Source organism: Siphateles boraxobius, unplaced genomic scaffold (assembly GCF_051911475.1).
Source record: "Siphateles boraxobius isolate OS27281-9 unplaced genomic scaffold, OSU_SipBor_1 19, whole genome shotgun sequence".
NCBI lineage: Eukaryota > Metazoa > Chordata > Actinopteri > Cypriniformes > Leuciscidae > Siphateles > Siphateles boraxobius.
Genome location: NW_027508799.1, coordinates 23,036,458 through 23,059,226, shown reverse-complemented (window position 1 = coordinate 23,059,226; position 22,769 = coordinate 23,036,458). Strand labels below are relative to the sequence as shown.

The following is a 22,769-nucleotide window of genomic DNA, read 5'->3' as shown; positions in this document are numbered from 1 at the left end:
TGACACTGAAAACTGAAAGAAAAAAAAAGATTATGCTGTTTCATCACAGCAATAAATTGGATAGAAGAAAAAAAAACTTCCAGGCCATATTTAATCACTTCTATTTGCATATAGAATGACCATTTAAAAAGCCTCTGTTTGGATTGTGTCCAATATTACCTGTGGTAGGTGAGGATCGGTCAGTTTGACTCCCGGGTGGGTGGTCTGGGGACACACAGGAACTTGAGCGAGGGGCCAGATCATCCAGCTCAGCAAAGATATCAGACTGGGACCCGTTGGACTGGGAGTCAGGGGTCCCTTCCATTATACACTGCCCTGAAATGGCCCAAACACATGATGTGTGTAAATACAAACGCAATATACTGTGTAAACATCTCTCTATAGACTTCTTTCAGGAATTTGCATTTTATCGCAATGAACGTTTTGACCTATTTCCTCAGCTGTCATACCAGCTTACTGTTTTATTATTGCCCCTGGCTAAATGAATATCAGCAAGGACCTCCATGAACTAAACAACAACCAGCATCACACCCTACCCTGCAGCACTGTCTCAGTTCCTGGGAATGACTTTTGCCCTATAGCTTCCGTGGTAAACGTATAAACAGATACAGTCTTTTAAAATTCTGAGTGCCTTGTAATACCTTTGTTCTTTTAAACACAAGTCGCTTGTGTACACAACTTTAGTTTGTAATTTTCATATTTTATTCTCATTTCAGTCTCTACACACACATACACACACACACACACACACACACACACACACACACACACACACACACATATATATATATATATATATATACATAGACAAACAAGGCCTTTCAACCAAGGCTTCCATATTCACTTGCACAGACACACATACACACGGCTATTGTAGGCAGGCCTCGGCTTACCACTCACACACACAATAGAGGGACTTGACTCGACACTTCAAAGCATATTGGTGGTGTCAAGCTTGCCGTCATCTTCAGCCAAGTGCTTCTTGAGATGGTATATGTGGTATATCTGAATGTAAGAGAGTGCGCATGGATTTTGTGTACACCAGCCTATAAATCTTGGGGTAAAATGCCACTGAAAGGTGACAGAAATGCCCTGGTAATCAAAATGTTTGTGCATAAATGCTCCATTGTGAATTTCAGTTTTTTTTATTTTTATTCTGTTATCTATCAATTACCTACAGTATTTAATACTATTCCATGAAAGACCTACTTAAGTGTTTAGTGGCTTATACTTGTGTAATATCTTTATTCACTGTTTAAAGGGTGAATGTTGTTCATTATGTGGGTAATATGTATAAAAGCTTCCTTTCCCCTCACAGTAAAAAAAAAAAATGTGTTAGAAAGTTTAGAATAAACATTATACTTTGTGTAATAGAAAGTCACAATTGCGAGAATGCTATACAGTAAATGTTAGATATACGCTAAACTTCAAAAGTTTGATGTTAAGTGTTTTTTTTATGAAAAAATCTCTTATGCCGACAAAGCCTGCATTTATTTAAATGTCATTTGGCAATTTTGATAAATTCAATGCATCCTTGCAGAATTAAAAACAGCCTATTGTATTTTAGCTTTGACCTTGTTACACTCCATATGACCCCGAGCCTTTGTGACACTCCTAGCTAACCAATCAGAAATCAGATGTAAAAGAAGCTTCATCCTCATTCAAGTCAACATTTGAAAGTAGTTTAGCAGAAATTGAAGGACAAGGGGGGCAGAAAGCGTGGGCGGTTTTTTCAAAAATACTACACTACCCTAGACTAGCCTATAGTTTTGTATACCCACACAACCACACACACAAGTTAGGAAAAGATCCCCACCCACAAGTGTAATTTTCTGTCCTTCTGTTGCATTTAATATCCCACTAAACCATAGCTTCAATATCATATCAGTGATATATTTATCTGTCTGGCTGATAACAAGGCACAGATTTTCACTTTATCATTTCTCTGAAAAAAAAGAAAAAGAGAAAAGACGAAGAAACCTCTCTGCAAATTCTGAATTGATTGCTCTCTTTCATGAACTCACAGTTTGAGTCAGATGTCTGTGGCCCAGCTCTTTTTCTTGACTGGACGGTAAATTAGCGCATGGAGGGCATCTAAGAGATACGTATTGTAGCTGAGGCTCACTCACTGTTCACCCGTCAGAGAGGCGGCGGTCAGCTTGGATTTATGACCGCCGCTCCACACGTCTGCTTTTCAGGGAGCAGAGAGAATAGAGAGAGAAAAGAGGAAGAAAGAAGGGAACGCGGGAGGCTGAAGCTAAGAGGGAAGAACACGTCGCAGCCGGCATCACCGCCACCCTCCCTCATCTCCCACAACATCCCCCATTGTAAAGGCCTTGGCCGCTTTGAACTGGGGAATCAAACGGTACCAGCCTGATTCCCTATCAAAAGAACCCCCTCGCTTTCCCTCTGCTTTCAGTAAAAAAGAGAAGAGAAAAGCTCCTTGCCATATTTATGACTTAGTCCCTCTGTAGAGAAAGCTGAAGCTCATGGTCATGATGTAGGACTTTGGTTTTCTTTTGTTCTCTTTCATGTTTGAGGTACGGTGAATGTTCAATTCTATTTGGCCCAACTGACCCCCAGCGTGTGTGCATGAATACACAAGAGTCAGTCTAATAAAGTGCACAGTTTCTGTAGGTGTGTGTATGCGTATGAGATCAGATTTTGCCATTCTTTTAGGAATGTAATCTCTGAAAATATTCTCAGAAAAATAACAAACATTGAGTCATGTTCATTAGACTAACCTTAATTCATATCTAAAAATGGCAATATGCATTATAATGCAAAAAAGAAACCTTTTCCAGTAAAAATTTGCTAAACATCAAAGCACAATATTAAGTTTTACACAATTCTGTGCTTCTTGTTATTATGAAGTAGTCATTATAGTTTATATTATGGTAATTATAGTTTATAGCTTATATTTAGAACAATAATGTTTATATCCCATTAAAACTCACCTTGCAGTTCATCTTCCTGAGGCATAATGGGAGGAAGCACAGGCCAAAGGTTCCATTCTGACTGACTATCTGCTGCTGAGCAATCAGGCTTTTGAGACTGAATGCTCAGGCCAGACTGGCTGGATCCAAGGCGTCCATGTAGGCTTTCATCTGTGGACCATTGGGCGGCTGAGGTTTGCTGTGATTTAGGAGTTTTAGAGATGTAAATTGGAGTGTCTGGCAAGCAAGTGGAAGGTGTTTCTTGTTTGCAGGACTTGAGAGATCTGGAGAGACGAGCTTGAAGGACTTCCATTCGTGAGTTGGCCTGGCTGCAACTTCCTGCAGAGCTGAAGTGAAGCTCGGGGAGAGAAGTAGAGTAGCCCTTTTGATAATCATTATTCTGGTTGATTTCATAAGCATGATTATCTTCGTCATCTGTGCTATTATCAGGATAATGGTCAACACTGAAGTTCACTGTTAACATAAAGAGAGTGCAGAGATAAGTCAATTAAGGATTCATTGCACCATTTACATTTTAAGTCAGTATAAAGAGAACCGATACCTGACAAGGCGTCTGAGAAGCTACTGTTCAGGTCTGTGCTACGGCTGAACTGGCTGGACGAAGGGCGGCTGAAATCAGAAAGAGAATTTGGGGTCACAGAAGATGTTGGGGTGCCTGGAGTGATTGGGGTACTTGGGGTTCTTTGGGTGCCTGGAGTGGTTGGGGTGGCTGGAATGCTGGGGGTTGTCGGGGTGGATAATGGGGTTGTTGGTGTCATTGTCTCTTCTTCAGCCATTTCATGGTGCCCTTGATTCAGATCTTGTGGATCAGAGCATGCTGCATCTTCCTCATCTGTCAGCTGGAAGTGTGTATTGGGGGTTTGGGATCTCTGAGGTTCATCAACAAACTTGAGAGTCAGAGAAGGACTTGCTGAAGAAGTAGGGGATCCGGGTACATGGGGCAGAAACACATTGGATTTATTCCTACTGGAATTATCCATGTTTTGGTGCCTCCTGACATCTGGGGAAAGAAGAGGTTGAAATGAACGTGAATATAAGGTCAACCCATCTCTGAGGGGTAGCAGAGGTTCAGGACAGGGTGGTTCAACTCTGTAGGATGGTGGTCCCTTTGGGGCAGGATTGGACATCCCTGTCCAAAGGAGAGATTAAATCTGGGTCAAGGTTATTGTTGCACTGGATAGTGAGGTTTGGGGAATCTTTACTCAAAAATGCAAATGAGAAAGTGCATCACTAATGCACAAGAGCAGAAATCCTTCACTAAACAAACTATAGAGCAGCACAGAGCACCCAGACTGCAGCTGTCTCATGTAGAGATGAACAAGACACACTCAAACACACACACACACACACACACACACACACACACACACACACACACACACACACACACACATACACACACACACAGGCTTAATGACAGGCATTGTTCGGGGCACACACAAAAAGAGGTCCTGAATAATTAACATGGGGGTCCTGCATGAGGGTCAGGCGGAAAGCGTATTCATCATCATTTACAGCCAAAAAGGAGAGGAGAGAGGCAAAGGCCACCCAGCCCAATAGCTGACGCTGCCCTACTCCACTGAGCCTCAGAGCAAACAGTCTTTTGCCTGTTGCGGGCCCCTGGTTCCTAACAAGGGCCCCGGACACCCCCCTTCCCCTCGAAAACTCTGCCCCTCTGCAGGAGCAGCTGTCCAGTTCCCAGCTCAGAATGCAGAGTGACTCTAAGATATGATAATTACCACTTGCGACCACTATATGAAGGAACTCATTCTCATAATTAGGATTAGAAACCCCATATAGCTAATTATGGATGCAATGACAGCAAACCAAACAAATGAGCCAAGCCTCACTCTTTCTTCGATGGCCCTTGATGCTGATGCCTGCTGGGAGAGATTTTCACAGTCTGTTCTGTTGCAGTATTCCTTTCTGGGCTTTCTATTGCTGATGGAACCACACTGAAATTTTTTTTGTTTTGGTGAAGGTTGTGGCTAAAATTCACAGAGTTTGAGACTAAATATTTTTGGGCGAGCTCCATATCCACAGGGATTATTGAGTATGTGCTATAAAAGAACTATGGGTCCCACTCAGTATTGAGAAAAAAAATCATTTAAGGAATCGTCTGCCTCTATCTATCTATCTATCTATCTATCTATCTATCTATCTATCTATCTATCTATCTATCTATCTATCTATCTATCTATCTATCCATCCATTCATCCATCTGTCTATCATTCTATCTATCGCCAATAAACCTTATTGTTTTTTAAATTTTATGCAATGTTTGTTATGATAAATGATTAAAAATGTATTCTAGTTAAAATTTGTTAATATAAATATAATATTGTCTAAATTTCAATTCAAATGTAAGAATTAATTCTTAATTGAAGAAAAAAAAATCTCAATTAAACTGTGAATGCTGCAAAGCCCTGCCAGGTTGAAAGCTTCATGCTGTGGAGATTTGTGTTGTTTTTGGCCATGGAATTAACGAGAAAAATATTCACTAATAAACCAACGGTCTCTGGCTCTTGTCCCTTATCGTATGTTGTCCCCCAGGCCAGTATGGTGTGAGTCCCCCCAGCAGGGGCCTGTGTTGAAGCAGACCAGAGGCCCCTACACAATACGCTCTTGTTCCACTCAGTCTGTGTCACTGAGGAGTCAGAGGACAGAACAGCGAGAGAAAAGGATTGAGTGAGGGGAAAGAGAAAAAGTGAGAGAGAGGCTGGAAAGCACATAGCTGCACTGCTGTTCTTACAATACCATTGCCTAGTCCATCTGTCACAGTCACACACACACACACACACACACACACACACACACACACACACACACACACACAATGTATGTGTGTGAACGACATGTGTCATATCGCACTGTTGTGGCCTCGCCCCCCTACTCTCTCCTTGGGGAGCTAAAGGCAGGTCGGGGTTGATTGTTAGATTCTCTGAGCACCATATGGCTGTATAATTAGTTTTGGCCTGTGATGTAGAGTAATGCTCCCATCTCTGTTGACTCCCAAGCTCACTCTGAAAGACAGGGTCCTGATGCACGTTAATGACCAATCCTGCCCAAATACCTTCACACCACAGCAGAGGCCTAATGGAAGTATCAAGCCACCAGGAGGGCGGCGCCATAGTAAACACACAAAATATGTGCATAATGGATACATGACATTTATTTAGATTCATACTTTCAATTTCAGACCATTTTGTTTAATTTGAGCAAAAAAGACAAATCATGGTTGGGTTATGAGTGTGTTTTGATAAGGAAGATAATTTCAATACTAAATGGCAATTGCTGTTATTCAATACGAATCGTTTTTCTTAATATAAATAGGAGTTTAGCGATATTAAAATTATATTAATGATAAACCAATAATTATTTTCATATTATGGCCAAAAAAAGATAAATAGCAAATATTACATTTTTATACAATATTTGTCTAAATAATATTTGAATTGCAGCAAGAGTTAAAATTTGGCTGCATTTAAGTGATGACACTAGTTAACCAGGATACAAAAAATATCAGTAAAAGGACTGTATAGCAGTACTAACCTGGCCATATTTGAGGTTGTGGAGCACTCAGGCTCTGCTGTTGTTGTTTTTGCCCCAAACGATTAGGGCCTGGTCTGGAGTGCATGTTAAGGAAATGTGAGGTTCTAAAATTGACAGGACAGGCCTCCATATGAGCATGAAAGCGAGAACACAAGGGTGGAGGGCCATTCTCACGCTTGGTAACCTGAAAAGATTAAAAAAAGGCAACAAAAAAAAGTTTATGTTCATTGTATTAATTTATGTTCATTGTATTAATTTATAAAATAACATTTGTTAAGTTACTGCATTGGTTCAGCCTCGCTATAAATAAGTACCTCTCTGTAGTGCCCCCTAGTGTTGACTCATTGAAACAATTATTCAATATTGCCTGTGATATTCATTCATGATATTCACATACATTTAGCATTCTTTCTGCAGGGCTAGCATGGTCTTTCACGCAATTACTGTAAGTTACTGAATGTGGAAAAACAAGAAAGCAAGAAGCAGCAGTTTGTCGTTATTGATATTTAGGAGGGTTAAGAACTTGTCATTTGACCAGCTAGCAAACTGGATTTGGGCTAATTCACAGCCTTTTTTTTAACACAAACACATAACATGTAAATTCTTACAGGAATTTGAATAATATCTGGATAATTATGGCAGTTTTCTGTGTTTGTGTGCACATTTTCTCTTTGCTCTGTGAAGCCAGATGGGTGCCACACTGCTTATAACCTGTCAGAGAGCAAGTTTTAACCTGTCCAGTGCCACAGGGCAATGTTAGCAAGCACAAATACACACACATCTTGATGTCTTTATCCCTTTTGAATTGACTGACAGTAAATTGCTGAGTAAACATTCTATGTCTGAGCTGACAATGTTATCAAAGGGGACATGTGCTCCCTGTTCCCTGTGTTATTGGAGCTCAAAGCAGTGACCCAAAACCATTTTACACTCTCTCGCTGACACTAATGAAGCCTCTCCTCTGATACAAACAGATATTCCTCACCTTTTATCTCCCTTCAATCATTCTTTCATTCATTCAATCTCTCTTTCTGTCCTCCTGTCCCAACACATCTGGTTTAAATGCCTAAAAAGGATCCCTATGCCATTAACTTTTTTTTTTTTTTAAATGTTGTTGAGGTTAGTGAAACCTTTATGTTTAGGACAACTTAAAGCCCATAATTGCACTAACAGCACAAATGATTTGAAAATTATCTAATTGTGTTTTTTTAATATAAATATTAGCCCAAAAATGTGATTAAATATTAATATGACAATAATAATAATAATAATAATGCATTGTATTCTATTATTACTAAATAAAATATTAAGCAAAATAAGAAATATTACTATTGTAATATTTCACTGTAAGATTAAAAAAACAAGTATTTAAGACTAATATTAATAAAAATATTTGTTGTTGTTATATTTGTTGTAGTTTTTAATAATAAATAAATACATTTATTTTATTGTTACTAAAAAAATAAAATTATTAAACCAAATAAGAAATAGTAATTATATTTTTGCACATTTTGCATTCCCAAATGTTATAAGCAACCTAAACTCAGAGCAGATGCAAAAAAAAGAGTTTGTGTGGAGCAAGATTTAGTGTGAACCGAGACACTAAAGACACCGGATCATGAGATGTTCGCGTCTAAATGAACTTCATTCTAAAATTTGATAATCACACTTAAGCCTTTTATTCTGATTAATCATGGAACCCGTACTTACAATTGTTTTCCCAAAGCATTAAACTTTTGCATATAACTCGTCTCACACTGTAGTACTACCCTAAAACTGTGCGGCTTGTTGAAACGAGGTGCAAATTGTTTGTGAATTTGGCCTGGCAAATGATAAACTGAACAGAAATGCAGAGTTGATGAACTTTTGGCTTTTTTTTTTACTTGTGCACTGTAATAGTAGTACACTCTAATATTGTGTAAGGGAGTTTTACTCATTTAAAAATTGGGCTTTATTAGACTTGCACACATCCCTAAACATCTCCAAAACAAACTGTCAGGTTAGTGTGCATCAGCTCCGACGCCAACGTTCATGAAAGCGAAGCGTTTACTTGCAGAAGCTGTTTGGAGTCCTCTGTCAGTGGCATTGTATATTAAATGTTGAGTGTCTTTGACCTTGTAATGGTGTTTGTAGCCCCATGTCGGGCCTGAGGGTCCTCTGCCCCAGTGTGTGGGCTCTTCAGAGACCTACAGGAAATGACATGACCCCCTGGCGTCAGGCGGCCCGCACTGCGACACACACATGCACAACCGCCTGTACTAATGTCATTAACCTTGTGTGTTCATGCCGGACGGCCTTCTGACGGAGATGGGTAAGCGCACGCTCGTGAATGTAGGGAGTCTGTAAACCAGAGTCCCAGATGGCCCGCACCAAGAAGAGGCCTGTATACACTCCTCAGTCCCTTTACAAACACACGTACACACACACACGCACGCTTAATAGCACTGCCTCTGTGTGAACCCTCCGCCGGGGGTGGGGGGGCATGGCGATTGCGGGCCAAACAGAAGTGTGTCTCTGTGCCTCTGTCTGCAGGGGAACAGAGGATTCCTCTCAAAAAGGCCTGACGTCTAAGAAAGCCAGGCTTAGCACTAACAAGGTTAAACCCTGCTGAAAAAGAGTGACTTTTTCAATCAACCAGATTTGTGTTTCTGCCTGCGCCGTAATTAGCTTTGCTCCGGGACGGGGGGATGAGGAAGAGAGGAGCGGAGGAGAGGAGGGGAAGAGATGACAGTGGGAAGCATTGTGGAGTCTCTAGGATTGGGAGGACCAAATCTGATTAGCCGCTCGTGTCAGAAGCCAGGCTCAGATGCAGCTTAGCATTCTGAGCAACTTTCTACTTTCTGTCCCGGCAGACAATGAGGCTACTTTTTCAGTCTCCTCTATTTCTCTTCACCCCTTCACCTTCTCTTTTAAACTTTTTGCCCTGTCCAAAACTGATTTCCCCATCCCGCAGAATACAGAGCAAGCAACCGTAAATGTTCGCAAAGGATATAGGCCTAGATGGATATGGATATAGTCCAATCAAGTCGCACATTCCGCAAAGCATTTGCATGTAAAATAAAATTGTGTCATGATTTACTAACCCTCGTGTTGACACTCAACTTTTACGTCTTTTTGTCAGAGAAAAATAGCCGGATTTATTAGCAAAATATCAAATGTGAAATGCTCATGTTGATCACTGGCTGTGAATTGCAATTTAGCTTTGGTTATTCAAAGCTACTGTTCAAAGGTTTGTGGTCAATAAGGTTTGAATGATTATGCAGCAGGTATGCATTAAACGGATCGAACGAGACAGTCAAGACATTTACAGTGTTACAAAAGATTTCTATTTCAAATAAATGCTGTTCTTTTTAACTTATTCATCAGAGAATCCTGATGTAAAAATGTATCACGGTTTCCACAAAAAAATTAAGCAGCAACTGTTTTCAATATTGATAATAGTAAGAAATGTTTCCTGAGGAGGAAATCATCATATTAGAATGATTTCTGAAGGATCATGTGACACTGAAGACTGGAGTGATGATGCTGAAAATTCAGCTTTGCCATCACAGGAATATATATATATATATATATATATATATATATATATATATATATATATATATATATATATATATATTTAAAAAACATTTAAAAAGTCTTACCAAACCCAAACTTTTAGTGTATATTATTAGGTCAGAATTTGAACACTAGTTCCTGCACTACACATAACATTATTCGAACTTTTTTTTCTTCTTTTCTTCTCTTTCCAAACACATTAATTTAGAGATGCACCTCTATTAAAATTCTGGTCAATACAGATTAAGCCGATACTTAAAGCAACACTATGTAGTTTTTCAACCTTCATAATATATTTCCAAGACCCTTGAGATGGTACATCGACTTACAATAGGTTGAATGACACGTCTGCCATAGCCTGACAGTGTCTGTATCGCTTTTACTGGCACTATGTAACTTCGGGGTTCGGCTAGTAACCCGAGCACAAAAGAACTACAAAATTCGACTGCTTTACGGCATACCTCACTTCCCCCACCACCCCCCACTTGTATGTATGTTGTTGTCATGGCCGAAGCAGCAACTAAAACGAAGAAGGCAAAGGTTTTGTCAGAGGAGACTAGAAAGAGAAAAAGGGAGAGTGAGAAAATAAAAGGCCAGACAAGGATCAATATTGGTCCAGCGTAAGCTCGCTGGCGTGAGCTAAAGGAGGAGGAGGAGGGGTGCCCGACCGATGCTGTTCCAACATTCTTGCAAGTAAATAATACATGATTAGACGGACAAAATAATATTTCAGAATAACTATCCTAATGTCTGCAGGCTGATAGTCATGTTTGTTTTTTTATTTTTCTGGTGAAAGTGTCTTGCCTCAGGCTATAATGTAAATCGATTTATCAAATTTGCAGATTCATCTATGGTAGCTTGATATTATAATATTGACGATATATGGCTATTACCTACCACACAAACATTGAATGGAATTAGCATATCCATTTTGTAAAACAGTAGCCAATAGGCTACTATAATGATGCTGGCTTGTAAACGTGAGCTACGCGATCTTTTGGCGTTTGAAAAAAATAAAACCCATGAAATTATATTCATATGACATGCTGAAATATATGCCAATGTACCTGGATGAAGACATTTCACGCGCACCGCTGGCAGTCTGTCCAAGATGTGAGAACTCGCAAGAACTCAAGACGGTATCGGCTTGTCAACAAATGCACGTGTATCCCCTGGTGTAATCATGACAGATTTTACGACAGTAGTAGAAGACAATACTGTTTCCCAAATGTAGGGGGACCCCGAGAGCAAAAGTTACATGGTGTTCCTTTACAGTAATGTCATGTTATGCCTGCTATTATAGAATTCTATAATATTTTGTCTAAATAAAAATAAAATAAAACAAATAATATGTTTAAATGCTAAAAGGCATTATTTTTGCTTATTAAGCTGAAATAGTAAAAGTATTTAAATATAAAAAAGTCACAAATCAACTTTCCACATGTTTCACTGATCCAGAGTCAGAATTTAGCCTCTTATTGAGTGCTAACACAGACATGCCATTGTCTCCCCATCGGATGCCTGTATAGTTTAAATGCCGCTTGCCTTCCTGTGGCCACCCTCTTTCTTATGAACACAAAAATGAAAGTCTAGCTCCACTCGCCATTAAAAAAAGGACGTCATACCGAATAGAATGCAACCCAAACCAAAGCATAAATCACAGTGTAAACAGCAGTGTTTGTCTGCGGAGCGAGGCGGGCCCATGAGTGTGTTTGCCCACCTGTGCATGTGTCATCGTTTGGGCGTACAGTATCCAGGGTGCTGACGGCACTCGTGATGTCGTCTCAGTGGCGACAATGTCCATGGAGACCGTGAGGTATGAAGCCAATGGGTGGGTTAATCGTCTCTTGTTCTCAATAGATGTTTGGACTGGGACGGCCCCGTAAAGTTCAGAGGGTTTGAATACGTAGATGCGCCCAGTGTTTTATAGCATATACCGAGGTGATCCAGAGGGCAGAAAATGTGTGTGTGCCAGCATGGGTGTGTGTTTTTGTGTGTTTATTCATACTTGTGAGCTTTGGCTGATTGTGTGTACCGGTACGATTTAAAGATGTAAATTAGTCAGTAAGAGGCTGGTGGATCTTTGTCTCTTTTTTTCTTTTTCTTGTTTGTTTAACCAGAGGCCAAGACAGGAAGCCAGCCCACACAACTCGCTGTCCCCATGGAAACCTGTCCGTTGCCTGTGGCACATTCACAGTCTCTGGCCTCTTAAAGACGGAGACAGTGAGGTGGATGGGCACAGGCCATCAGTGCATATGTGTTTCCAAGTGATTGTGTTTGTTTATAATAGTCAGATTTGAATATTAGTCATGCCTTATTATATTATGTCAATGTGTGGCATGCTAAATCAATTGGAATTGGGCTTTGATGAAGTGTAATTACTTGTGTCAGTCTCGTGTCTACTGGTGTTCTGAGACCAGTACTCACCGTATGATGTTGTCCTCTGTTCCACAGGACGGCTTGTCTCACAAAGCAGAAGTAATATGATGGTGCCTGGGGGACAAAAAACAGGTTTAGATAGGACTGATATTGACAGTAATTAGGTATGTTTGCTGAGACACACATGGTTCTATTATTAATTATACTTTGGGTTATGGTGTTGTTCTGAATGTTAGGGCTCATCCTCATTTGTGCTATATATATATGTACCATTGAAAAGTTTGGGATTCTTCCCAAGATTCTTTAAAGTTTTTGAAAGTCTCTCATGGTCACCAAGACTGCATTTATTTGACCAAAACTTCAAAAGAACAGCATTTATTTAGAAATCTTATTTAACAATAAGAAGGTCAATTTTGATCAATTTGATCAATCCATTTTTTTAATTCCTGACCCCAAACTTTTGAATAATGTGATGTTAAATAAATAATTAAATAATTACTTTTTTAATTGTCACTGTTATATATATGTGTGTATATATATATATATATATATATATATATATATATATATATAAGTAAATAATTAAAAGATCTGCAAAATATTGTTTCACCTTGATAATATCAGCATATCTATTATTCAAATATGAACCTGAAAATAAGGACCCTCTAACACCCTCTTGCATCCCGATGCCATGCGGAAGTTTGAAAACGTTTGAAAAAGTTTTAGTGATCAGAATTTTGATTTCCACCTGTGTGACAATGAAATGAAAGAAAAAGGCATGGCTCTTTTGGGCCAGCAAGGATTAACCACCCAAAACATCCTAGTGACAGTGTACTGTAGCAACATGCTAAAAACCCATCCAAACACCTTGCTTAGCAACACCCTGACAACCATCTACAACACCCTAGCATTGTGGCAGACAGTTTTACATAGGCAAGCATTAAACACAAAGAAGAAAAATAAAATGTTTCAATTGTTGTTCAACTGTTCAATGTTTCTTAATCTCCTCAGAGTTTGTGCACAGACACTGGCTAAATTAACTTTCTGCATTTTTACATTTTCAAAAAACATCACTTAGTATGATTTATAAGCTGTTTTCCTCATGGGGACCAAAAAATGTCCCCACACGAACAAGGATTTCAGATATTGCCATCCTTATGGGGACATTTTGTCCCCATAATGTAGGGTTTACCAGGCCACACACACACACACACACACACACACACACACACACACACACACACACACACACACACACACACACACACACACACACACACACACACACACACACACACACACACACACACACACACACACACACACACAGACAGACACACACTGATTCATAGACCTCCTTCTCAGAATGTCAATTAAACTTCTGTATTTGCCTGAGAGCTGTGATGCATCTCAATGGTGAATACCCACCACTGCACCAGTCTTTCTGAAGAGTTCATCAAGCTCTCATCAGCTATCTTAGCCTTTAGCTGCAATACAACTAGCATGTGGGGGTCTCAGCTCCATCGCTCAGCTCTCTTTTTCTTTTCACTCACTCTTGGACACTCTCATCTATCTGACCTGTGGCCCAGGGTTCCAGCAGAGACTCATCCATCACCCTCCCTCTGTCTATCCCTGTCCCTGTTCACTGAGGTCACGTATCTCGCTCCTCTAAGGTCATCAGTCTTACTGTGGCAGATGCCAGAGCTTCTGAGTCAGCTCCAGCCTGGCAGCCTGGTGGTTTTTCCTCTCTTTCACAGTGGTCGCACACTGGGGCAGGGAATTGTGCAATCTGAAGCCACCAGCCCACCTGTGGGTGGGACCAAAGGAAGAATATTGAATGCCTGCTTGAACCTGTCCATTGAGGAGCATTAGGAAAATCACTATTGACAGGTTGCCGCATTGTTCTCTAAAAGCTTCAGGATGGGACCGCTTTAAAGTTTTGTTTAGGATCTTTTTTATATGAAACAGCCACATTCAAGCCTATGACCTGGCACCTGACCACCACACAGATTTTAACAAGGCTAGTTTCATTGAAGCTTTAGGATACATATTATTAGTAGAGATGCAAATTTTTATCCAACAACAATTTGAGTAATTCATGATTTTTCCCCTTTTGAAAGCGGTGCGTTGTGAAATCTGAAATTAGTTCACAATTTGATCCAATTATTTTTGACTGATTCATAATTATATACAAAAATAGGTAGAAGACGTAAAGTATAACTGCAAATTAAATAAAAGTATAATAATGAAATATATAATTTGTACTATTGTGCAAATATTCTGCAGAATATATAAAAAAAACTTTATGACTTTACAGTCTTAAAAACGATCAAACATTTATTACTGATCCGATAAAAAAAAAAATATGACAGTAAACTAACACAAACAAATATTAAGTAGACTGATAGATTTACAGATTTGAACGTCATGTGACAGAAAATTTACTAAACCAATAATTAATATATAAATAAAGTCTTTCATACCGGGGGAAAAATTTGCATCTTAAAGTTATGCAGATAATTGTCATAGATTTAAAGTAATTAATTAATGTGAACTATGTGTAAGCTACTACAATTATCCCAGAAAACATAATAGATGGCAATTTGTTAAAAAAAAAAAACAGTAGTTAACTTTGCTCAAATGGATACACATAATTATGTGTTTGTTGCAAGAGTGCATGTGTAATCTGTGATGACCTGTGTAACATATTTCTATTATCAGATTGATGCATTTTTACACTTCTAATTATTGGTCTTACCATCTTTATAGCATTTGAATTACTTATTAAAACCAAAGTGACCAGAGATGTGAATCAAAACGGTGTCGTAGAGTTGGAAATGACTCCTCTGAACATTACTGCATACAGTATTTAATGTCTCTTACAGATAATTATGCTCTTCACTTAATCGACTGCTGGACGCTGCACAATGACTAAATCCCGTAGCTGAATTGCGGCCTCTTAGAGCACAATAACCTGCCGTCTCCCTAATTACACCTTGTATCTGAATTCAAGTATGTTTGGAATCCATATGGGTGATCCAAAGTTAGAAGAGCACAGAGATTTGGAAGACACAGAGGACAATAGAAACCAGAAGGAAATAGTGTTTGTGCTGTTGTGAATAAAAACAGTAATATTTAGTCTTCACAGATTGGCAAAGGGACGGACAAGACCAGCAGACCTAATGAGACCGTAAGACTCATTAAAAGTCACAAAACCACAGACTGCGTTTAAACATCAGGGCAGCTTGGGTGAACAACAGCCTTGATTAGATGTCATATTCATGTCGTAATCCAACACCCTGACTTAGAGGTCACAGGGTGATGGTCTTATTTCAATTAGAGCTCTCGAGCAAACATAAGCAGGTCTGTACAGAGGGAGTCAGCCCACACCCTTCTGATCTCCTCTCTGAACTTCACATCATTGAGATCTGTAATGAAATTGGACAGGCATGATTGGTGTTTTTTGTATCCCATCGTCCAATTCACCAGATGAGATTAGGCCAATTCCAGGCAGATGGGCTTTCCATTGCCTCAGTGTCTCAGGGGCGAAGCAGAGCTCCTGTCCTTTGGGCTTTTCCTGTCAGGGAGGCTGTTTACCATTGCATCACAGATTGAGGCCAGACAGGAAATGCTCCTCCACTAGTCCAGGGACACAGGAAATGAGAAGCTTGACAATAACAAGTAGGTGGAAGAAGGAAGATCAAATTACTTGATGTACTAATAAGCAAAGTGGTCCTTTCTTCTCCTTCCTTGGCTTGTGCACCTGTCTCGAAACTTCTTGCATATTTTCCAATTATTACAAACTGTCTTACATAAGATTTAATGAATGTTTATGGACGATCATTGAAGCGATTAGTCAGGTACAAGATGATCACTATGCTTTGGTCATTTTGTCAGAAAGGGATGCAACAGCTTGTCACTTGGGTAGTAGCATGAAAGGGACAACTATGCACCAATTTACCCCTAAAAGGTTAATAGAAATACATTAAAGCAGCACTATGTCGTTTTTGCGGTTTTGGCTCTCGGGGTCCCCCTACATTTGGGAAACAGTATTGTCTTCTACTACTGTCGTAAAATCTGTTATGGTTACACCAGGGGATACACGTGCATTTGTTGACAAGCCGATACCGTCTTAAGTTCTCGCGAGTTCTCACGTCTTGGGCAGACTGCAAGCGTTGCGTGTGAAATGTCTTCATCCCAGGTACATTGGCATATATTTCAGCATTTCATATGAATATAATTTCATGGGTTTTATTTTTTTTTCAAACGTCAAAAGATCGCGTAGCTCACGTTTACAAGACAGCGTCATTATAGTAGCCTATTGGCTACTAATAACGGATATGCTAATTCAATTCAATGTTTGTGTGGTAGGTAATAGCCATTTACCGTCAATGTTATAATATCAAGCTACCATAGATGAATCTGCAAATTTCAAAATCGATTTGCATTATAGCCTGAGGCAAGACACTTTCACCAGAAAAATTAATAAACAAACATGACTACCAGCCTGCAGACATTAGGATAGTTATCCTGAAAGATTATTATTTATTATAACCATGTAAACTAGCATGTTAAGCCGCGTTTCTACCGCAATTACCAGGAACTATTTGTCCCAAGAACTTTTTTCATAGGAACTTATTTTTAGTGTTTAACATTACTAGCTACCAGATAATTCGCTTCTCTACTAGCATTACTTGATTCATGAAGATAAATGGAGAACTAGATAGATTCCATAACATGGCCAGGCCATGTTATTAAGCCTTTTAAATTTCACGCGATAATCAGCTCCCTGACTCCCTGATTTATTTATAAATGTCTAAACACTTTATAGATGAATGACTGCTGCACTTGTGATAGGGTGCATGTTACTGAAAGAACAAGCATAGAGAGAGAGAGAGCCGGTCGGGGGCGCGCACTCTCACCGTCTTCAAACTGTCTTGCTCTCCCTCCAATATTGATCCTCGTTCGGCCTTTTAATTTATTACTCTCCCTTTTCCTTTTTTAGTCTCCTCTGACAAAACCCTTGCCTTCTTCCTTTTAGTTGTTGCTTCGGCCATGACAACAACATGGGTATCAAACGCTAGTTGGGCTCTCACGTCAGAATTTGAGGAAGTTGGGGGTGGTGGGGGAAGTGACGTATGCCGTAAAGCAGTCGAATTTTGTAGGTTATTTTGTGCTCGGGCTCCTACCCGAAACCCGAAGTTACATAGTGCCAGTAAAAGCGATACAAACACTGTCAGGCTATGGCAGACGTGTCATTCAACCTATTGTTAGTCGATGTACCATCTCAAGGGTCGTGGAAATATATTATGAAGGTTGAAAAACTACATAGTGCCTGGTGGGACCATGGAGGCCGCGCCGCCATGGTCGCCTGAACTGTCTGGTCCACCCTGGCCACCTGAACTGTCTGGTCCACCCTGGCCACCTGAACTGTCTGGTCCACCTTGGCCCCCTGAACTGTCTGATCCACCTTGGTCCCCTGAACTGTCTGGTCCACCCTGGCCACCTGAACTGTCTGGTCCACCTTGGCCACCTGAACTGCCTGATCCACCTGGGTCCCCTGAACTGTCTGCTCCGCCCTGGTCGCCTGCACATTCTGCTCCACCCTGGTCACCTGCACACCCTGCTCCGCCCTGGTCGCTGGCACAGCCTGCTCCGCCCTGGTCACCTACACAGCCTGCTCCACCCTGGTCCGCTGCACAGCCTGCTCCGCCCTGGTCGCTGGCACAGCCTGCTCCGCCCTGGTCATCTGCACAGCCTGCTCCGCCCTGGTCACCTACACAGCCTGCTCCGCCCTGGTCGCTGGCACAGCCTGCTCCACCCTGGTCGCTAGCACAGCCTGCTCCGCCCTGGTCGCCTGCACAGCCTCCTCCGCCCTGGTCTCCGCCCTGGGCTGGCTATGTCACGGTGTGGGTTCTGTCATGTTTCCTGTCTGTGTTCCCCTGTCTTTTTTCATGTTTAGCAGTTCCCTGTTATGTTTAATGTCTGTTAGTCTTCCCAGGTCTCTCCGATTAGCCACGCCCCCTTGTTATCTTGTTTAGCTTGTTTGCCTTGTATTTAAGCCCTGTGTCTAGTTCAGTCTTTGTGAGTTCTTGATGTTGTTATGTTGCATGTTGATTGTTCTGTTCCGGAGTCTTAGTCTTTGTCATAGTTCAAGTTTATTCTTAGTCTTTGTCATAGTTCAAGTTTATTTAATAAAAACAATGCTGCAATTGGATCCTGCTTCCTGCTCTGCTTTGTCACAGGTACTGCCCAAGTGGTAAGCTGTTGTACCCCTAAAGGTAGCATTTTTACACATTTTCACTTTTCTTTTCTAAATATTTGCTGTTGCTGAGGAATGAACAGTGAGTTGAGATGCAGGATCTAAGGTTGTTGTAGAAAAAGAAGCTGGGAAGCGAGACAGATTTCCCAATCTGATCAATTTAACTAGCAGTTTGATTTGACAAGCTCTTGATGCGATTGCTGAACAGCAGGGCAGGAAACATTAAAACAGCGTACTTTTTTTAACGTGGCACATTATGAAAATATTGAAGTGCCCCTATTAGTTTATTTCTTGCTCCATCCTTTGTCTTTACTCAAAGTAGGAAGAACGACAGATAATCTGCATTAATAGACAGTTTTAGGTAATAGTGGCCCACAGCTGCTTTGCAGAACTATTTCAGTTAGACAGTAATAACGTCAGTTAGCCAGAAACGTACACAACATAAAACACAAAACTACGTATTTTGAACATCCGGTAGAAAATATATACATCAATAATTTATCATACTTGCATACTTGTGATTCTAAGGAGGAGGTTGGTCCAAATATACTGAGCCATCTTTCCAGAGCAATGATTTGAAAAGCAGTCATCAGTATAATGATGTGTTTGAAGACGGGACAAGTTCACGGGCAGACAATGTACAACATACGTCGCCGGCATTATGCAAATGTATCTTCTAGTGGCATAGAACCATTATGCAGTGGGATTCGAATTACAAACGACTCGTTTAGGCGGTTCACAGTCGATTCTTTCTTTTGGAATACAATAACTTTATTTATCGTGCACTTTCGACTTACAACTTTGCAGAACGTTTACATTCACAAACAGCTATTACACACTGCATGAAAGGTAACATTCGAAAAACCATAATGGGGCACATTAATTAAAAAAATTAACAACAGTGTACAAACAACACAGTTCAGAGAATTGGCAGTGATGTGCAGGATGGAAAGCTATGTACAAACACACTGTCACACTGTCACTGAAAATAGAGTAAAAGGATTTTAAAAATCGTTATCGAGAAAATCTATATTTTAACCCTGCCCTAGAGAGGAAATTGTTGCGTAGCTATTGCTATTGATTCTTCAACAATCCTTGGGATGGTTCACCCAAAAATAAAAATTCTGTCATCTTTTAGTCACAAAAGTTTTTCCGAAACACAAAGGAAGACATTTTTTAATGACACTTGAGAGATTTCTGTCTCTCCGCTGTTCATCCTGTAAAGAGATTGTGTCTCTTCAGAAGACTTTATACCGCTCGACTGCATCACTCTAAACAACGCAACGGCAACAACAAATTCCCGATTGATGACTGATAGTCATTTAGCCTAGAAAGGCGAAGAATTCAGTCACTATTGAGTTGATATAAGCAGATCACTGTCTAAGCTTATAGAGCAATCTCTGACAAACCACATTACACAGACGTCCGCAACAAGAGAATTACCAAGCTAATACACAACAAACACACACCCTAACATCATCCACACACAATCTTACAACACAGAACATCAATCAAATCACAAAGGCACCACGAACATGAGGAAATCCTTTTTCCCCCAAAACAATGAGGTCTCCAAACTGCAACCCTGTTAATACTCTACAAAAGGAGCAGGCCTTGATCCCCAGCATGGAGGAGACCGGTGTAAAACACATACACAAAACCAACGGCCCACTGCCGCTCGCCGGGTCAGCTATGATGAGCCATGAATGTAACCGTCCAACCAATCTGGCTTAATAGTGTCCATCCTCGCCACCTTTGCAGATCCAATGGTGTGTGTACGTGTTGACTCGGGGGGTCAGAGGGGCTCCACAGATCCTGTGACCCCGAAAGGAGACCAGAGAATCAGAAGCGGACCCCCACAGTCAGGACAGAGCCCTCTTTATGCCCTAATCTGCTAGCATCAGAGATCAATATGGTTAGTGGTACTGCTACAATAGCAGTAGCAGGAGTTAGCACCTTGCTCAATTTTTGAGGCTCTCTAGGGGGGCATAAAGCTGAGGTTTGTCGTGCCCGCCACTGACCTCTGGCACAGCCACACCCCAGCAGCTAACCTGCTTAACATTCATTAACATTCAACCTGGGCAGATGCTCCGATTTCAGGCCTGCTTTCGTCTTCTCTCTTGTCCCTGCTTCCTCATCCTCTCAATGGGGAGTCGATTCAAAGTGCTTTTTCATTTCTAAAGCAGAGATCATAGATCTACTGACAGGCCGAGCTTAATGTTATCCTTGCTAAAGGATTTTGAAAAACCCCGGTGTGATGGAGACTCACCGTATTTCTCCAGAGCTGGGGTCTGGAGCTAAGATGCCATGCCTTGCTGTTGACACGTCTCCCAGGGTGACCGATACAGGTTTGACTGCCTCCAACAGTTTGGGGTTTCCAGCTGTAAATGTGCCGTTTAGGTACTTCCTCAGTTGTCAACATGTTAGGTTTTCTGTAATGCAACTTTTTTACACTCAAGCTCCAAGTTCTTAGCGTTTATTTGGACAGAATGAGCTGTCTTGGCTTCTGTTGTCCTGAAGCTATGTTGGACTTGCTCTCTGGAATGACAGGTTCAAGAGCTCATTGCTTCTGTTAATGATTATACTAAACCACCCAGGTGAGTCATCTTTTTCGAAAATTAAGAATTGTACACCCACAAGCCCAAAACAGTGGACAGCAGCGGCAGGCATGAGGCTTTTCAGAGTGCAGAAGGAATAGGCAAGATCAGGTTCTGTCCTGCTGCATGCATAAATCTGCCATCTTGCTTAATTACATTACTGAGGATTTACAGAGTCGTTTTAAGGAAACCACACACACTATCAGTACCACAAATCAAAGCTCATTAGTGGGAATGTGTGCGAGTGTGTGTTTCCCCTCGTGTATGTCAGTGGGACTGCTGTCTATCTGCCATTTTAATCGTATCTCATTAGTGTGAGAGGATTGAAGTTGTCTTATGCTCGTTCACTCTTTAGCTAGAACCAAAAAATCTGGGGAAATATTAACCAAATGTGAGCTTGTTGCCCTGGTGACATGCTAGAAATGTCAACAATATGCCAACATATAAACTTTTCTGTTTTTGGTTGGTTACAAGAAAGAGAAAATCACCAGGAAAATAATTAGAATGAGAGTCAATGACCTAAGTTATTTCCATGATAAATAAAAGGAATATAAAAAAAAAACTAGATTAAAGATATTTAAAAAAGGTTACTCTTTGTATACATGTTGGCGCCATTTGTACCATTAAAAAGTTTAAATATACGTTTAATAAGTAAAATTAATATATATTCATTGCACCCAACAAATACACAACCTATTTTTTTTCTTAATTCTAGGTATATATATATTTTTTACAAATAAATCTAATTACCATGCTAAAAGATATTTCCTTGATAATGTTTTTGTTGTTGCTTCGTTGGACCACATGGCTGCTTGGAGTACTTTTTTCTCAAATGTAAACTTCTTCATCATGGTACCAGGACAGATGTGTGATTCTTAGAAAGTGTGATCCTATTTTAAAAATTGGTAAAAGATTGTTGCAAGCCATCCAGATGCAACAAAGTCAGTTGCTAAGACAGTGGCAGAAAAATGCTTTGTCAGACAAATGGTAAAGAGAGAAAAGCAGCTTCTAGCTATCTAATAGCTCAGAGTAATATAGTTGTTGCCCTTCATTTGTAGAGCAATAACCTAACCAATCTAATTATGAAATAGTAAAACAAATCAGTGATAAGTGTTATCAAGCTTTTAACCTAAATTCAACCAATCCTGGAATGTGAATGAAAGACTTTGAAATATGCATCCTAGAATCATATGAAAGCCTATGTCAATGTCTTTAGTGAATAAGATAGCCATTCTGCCAGGTATTGTTAGCTTAAAAGCTGTGGGACAAAAGCTGGTGGTTCTGGGCTTATCCTATCTCAGCAGGACACCCGAACTCCCTGTGGGACTAACTCACTCTAGTCCTAAACTTCATCTCAGCCTGAGAGCCCACACTGGGCCGTTATACACCCATTCCATCAATCTGTCAAACCAGAACAGACACATGCAGTACAATAAGGCCTCCCTCTATCTCTGCATTAACATT

At 40.4% G+C, this 22,769-nt stretch overlaps 1 protein-coding gene across 5 annotated transcripts in view; it reads right to left on the bottom strand.

Moving 5' to 3' along the window:
- The window catches only part of LOC143741856 (uncharacterized), a 63,951-nt gene extending 42,556 nt beyond the window's left edge, over positions 1–21,395 (bottom strand). The window contains exons 1-7 of one of the 5 annotated variants that reach the window (XM_077234356.1): positions 20,978–21,395; positions 14,134–14,253; positions 12,495–12,560; positions 6,510–6,693; positions 3,499–3,957; positions 2,958–3,410; positions 160–315 (exon numbers count right to left, since the gene is read on the bottom strand). In XM_077234356.1, coding sequence (XP_077090471.1) covers positions 160–315; positions 2,958–3,410; positions 3,499–3,957; positions 6,510–6,693; positions 12,495–12,560; positions 14,134–14,253; positions 20,978–21,130 — 1,591 coding nt within the window. In that variant the 5' untranslated portion in view covers positions 21,131–21,395. Of the gene's footprint in view, positions 1–159; positions 316–2,957; positions 3,411–3,498; positions 3,958–6,509; positions 6,694–11,787; positions 11,916–12,494; positions 12,561–14,133; positions 14,254–20,977 lie in introns of those variants that run through there. The other 4 variants (XM_077234352.1, XM_077234353.1, XM_077234354.1 and 1 more) reach the window with 4 other exon arrangements.
- Between the last annotated feature and the right edge of the window lie 1,374 nt (positions 21,396–22,769).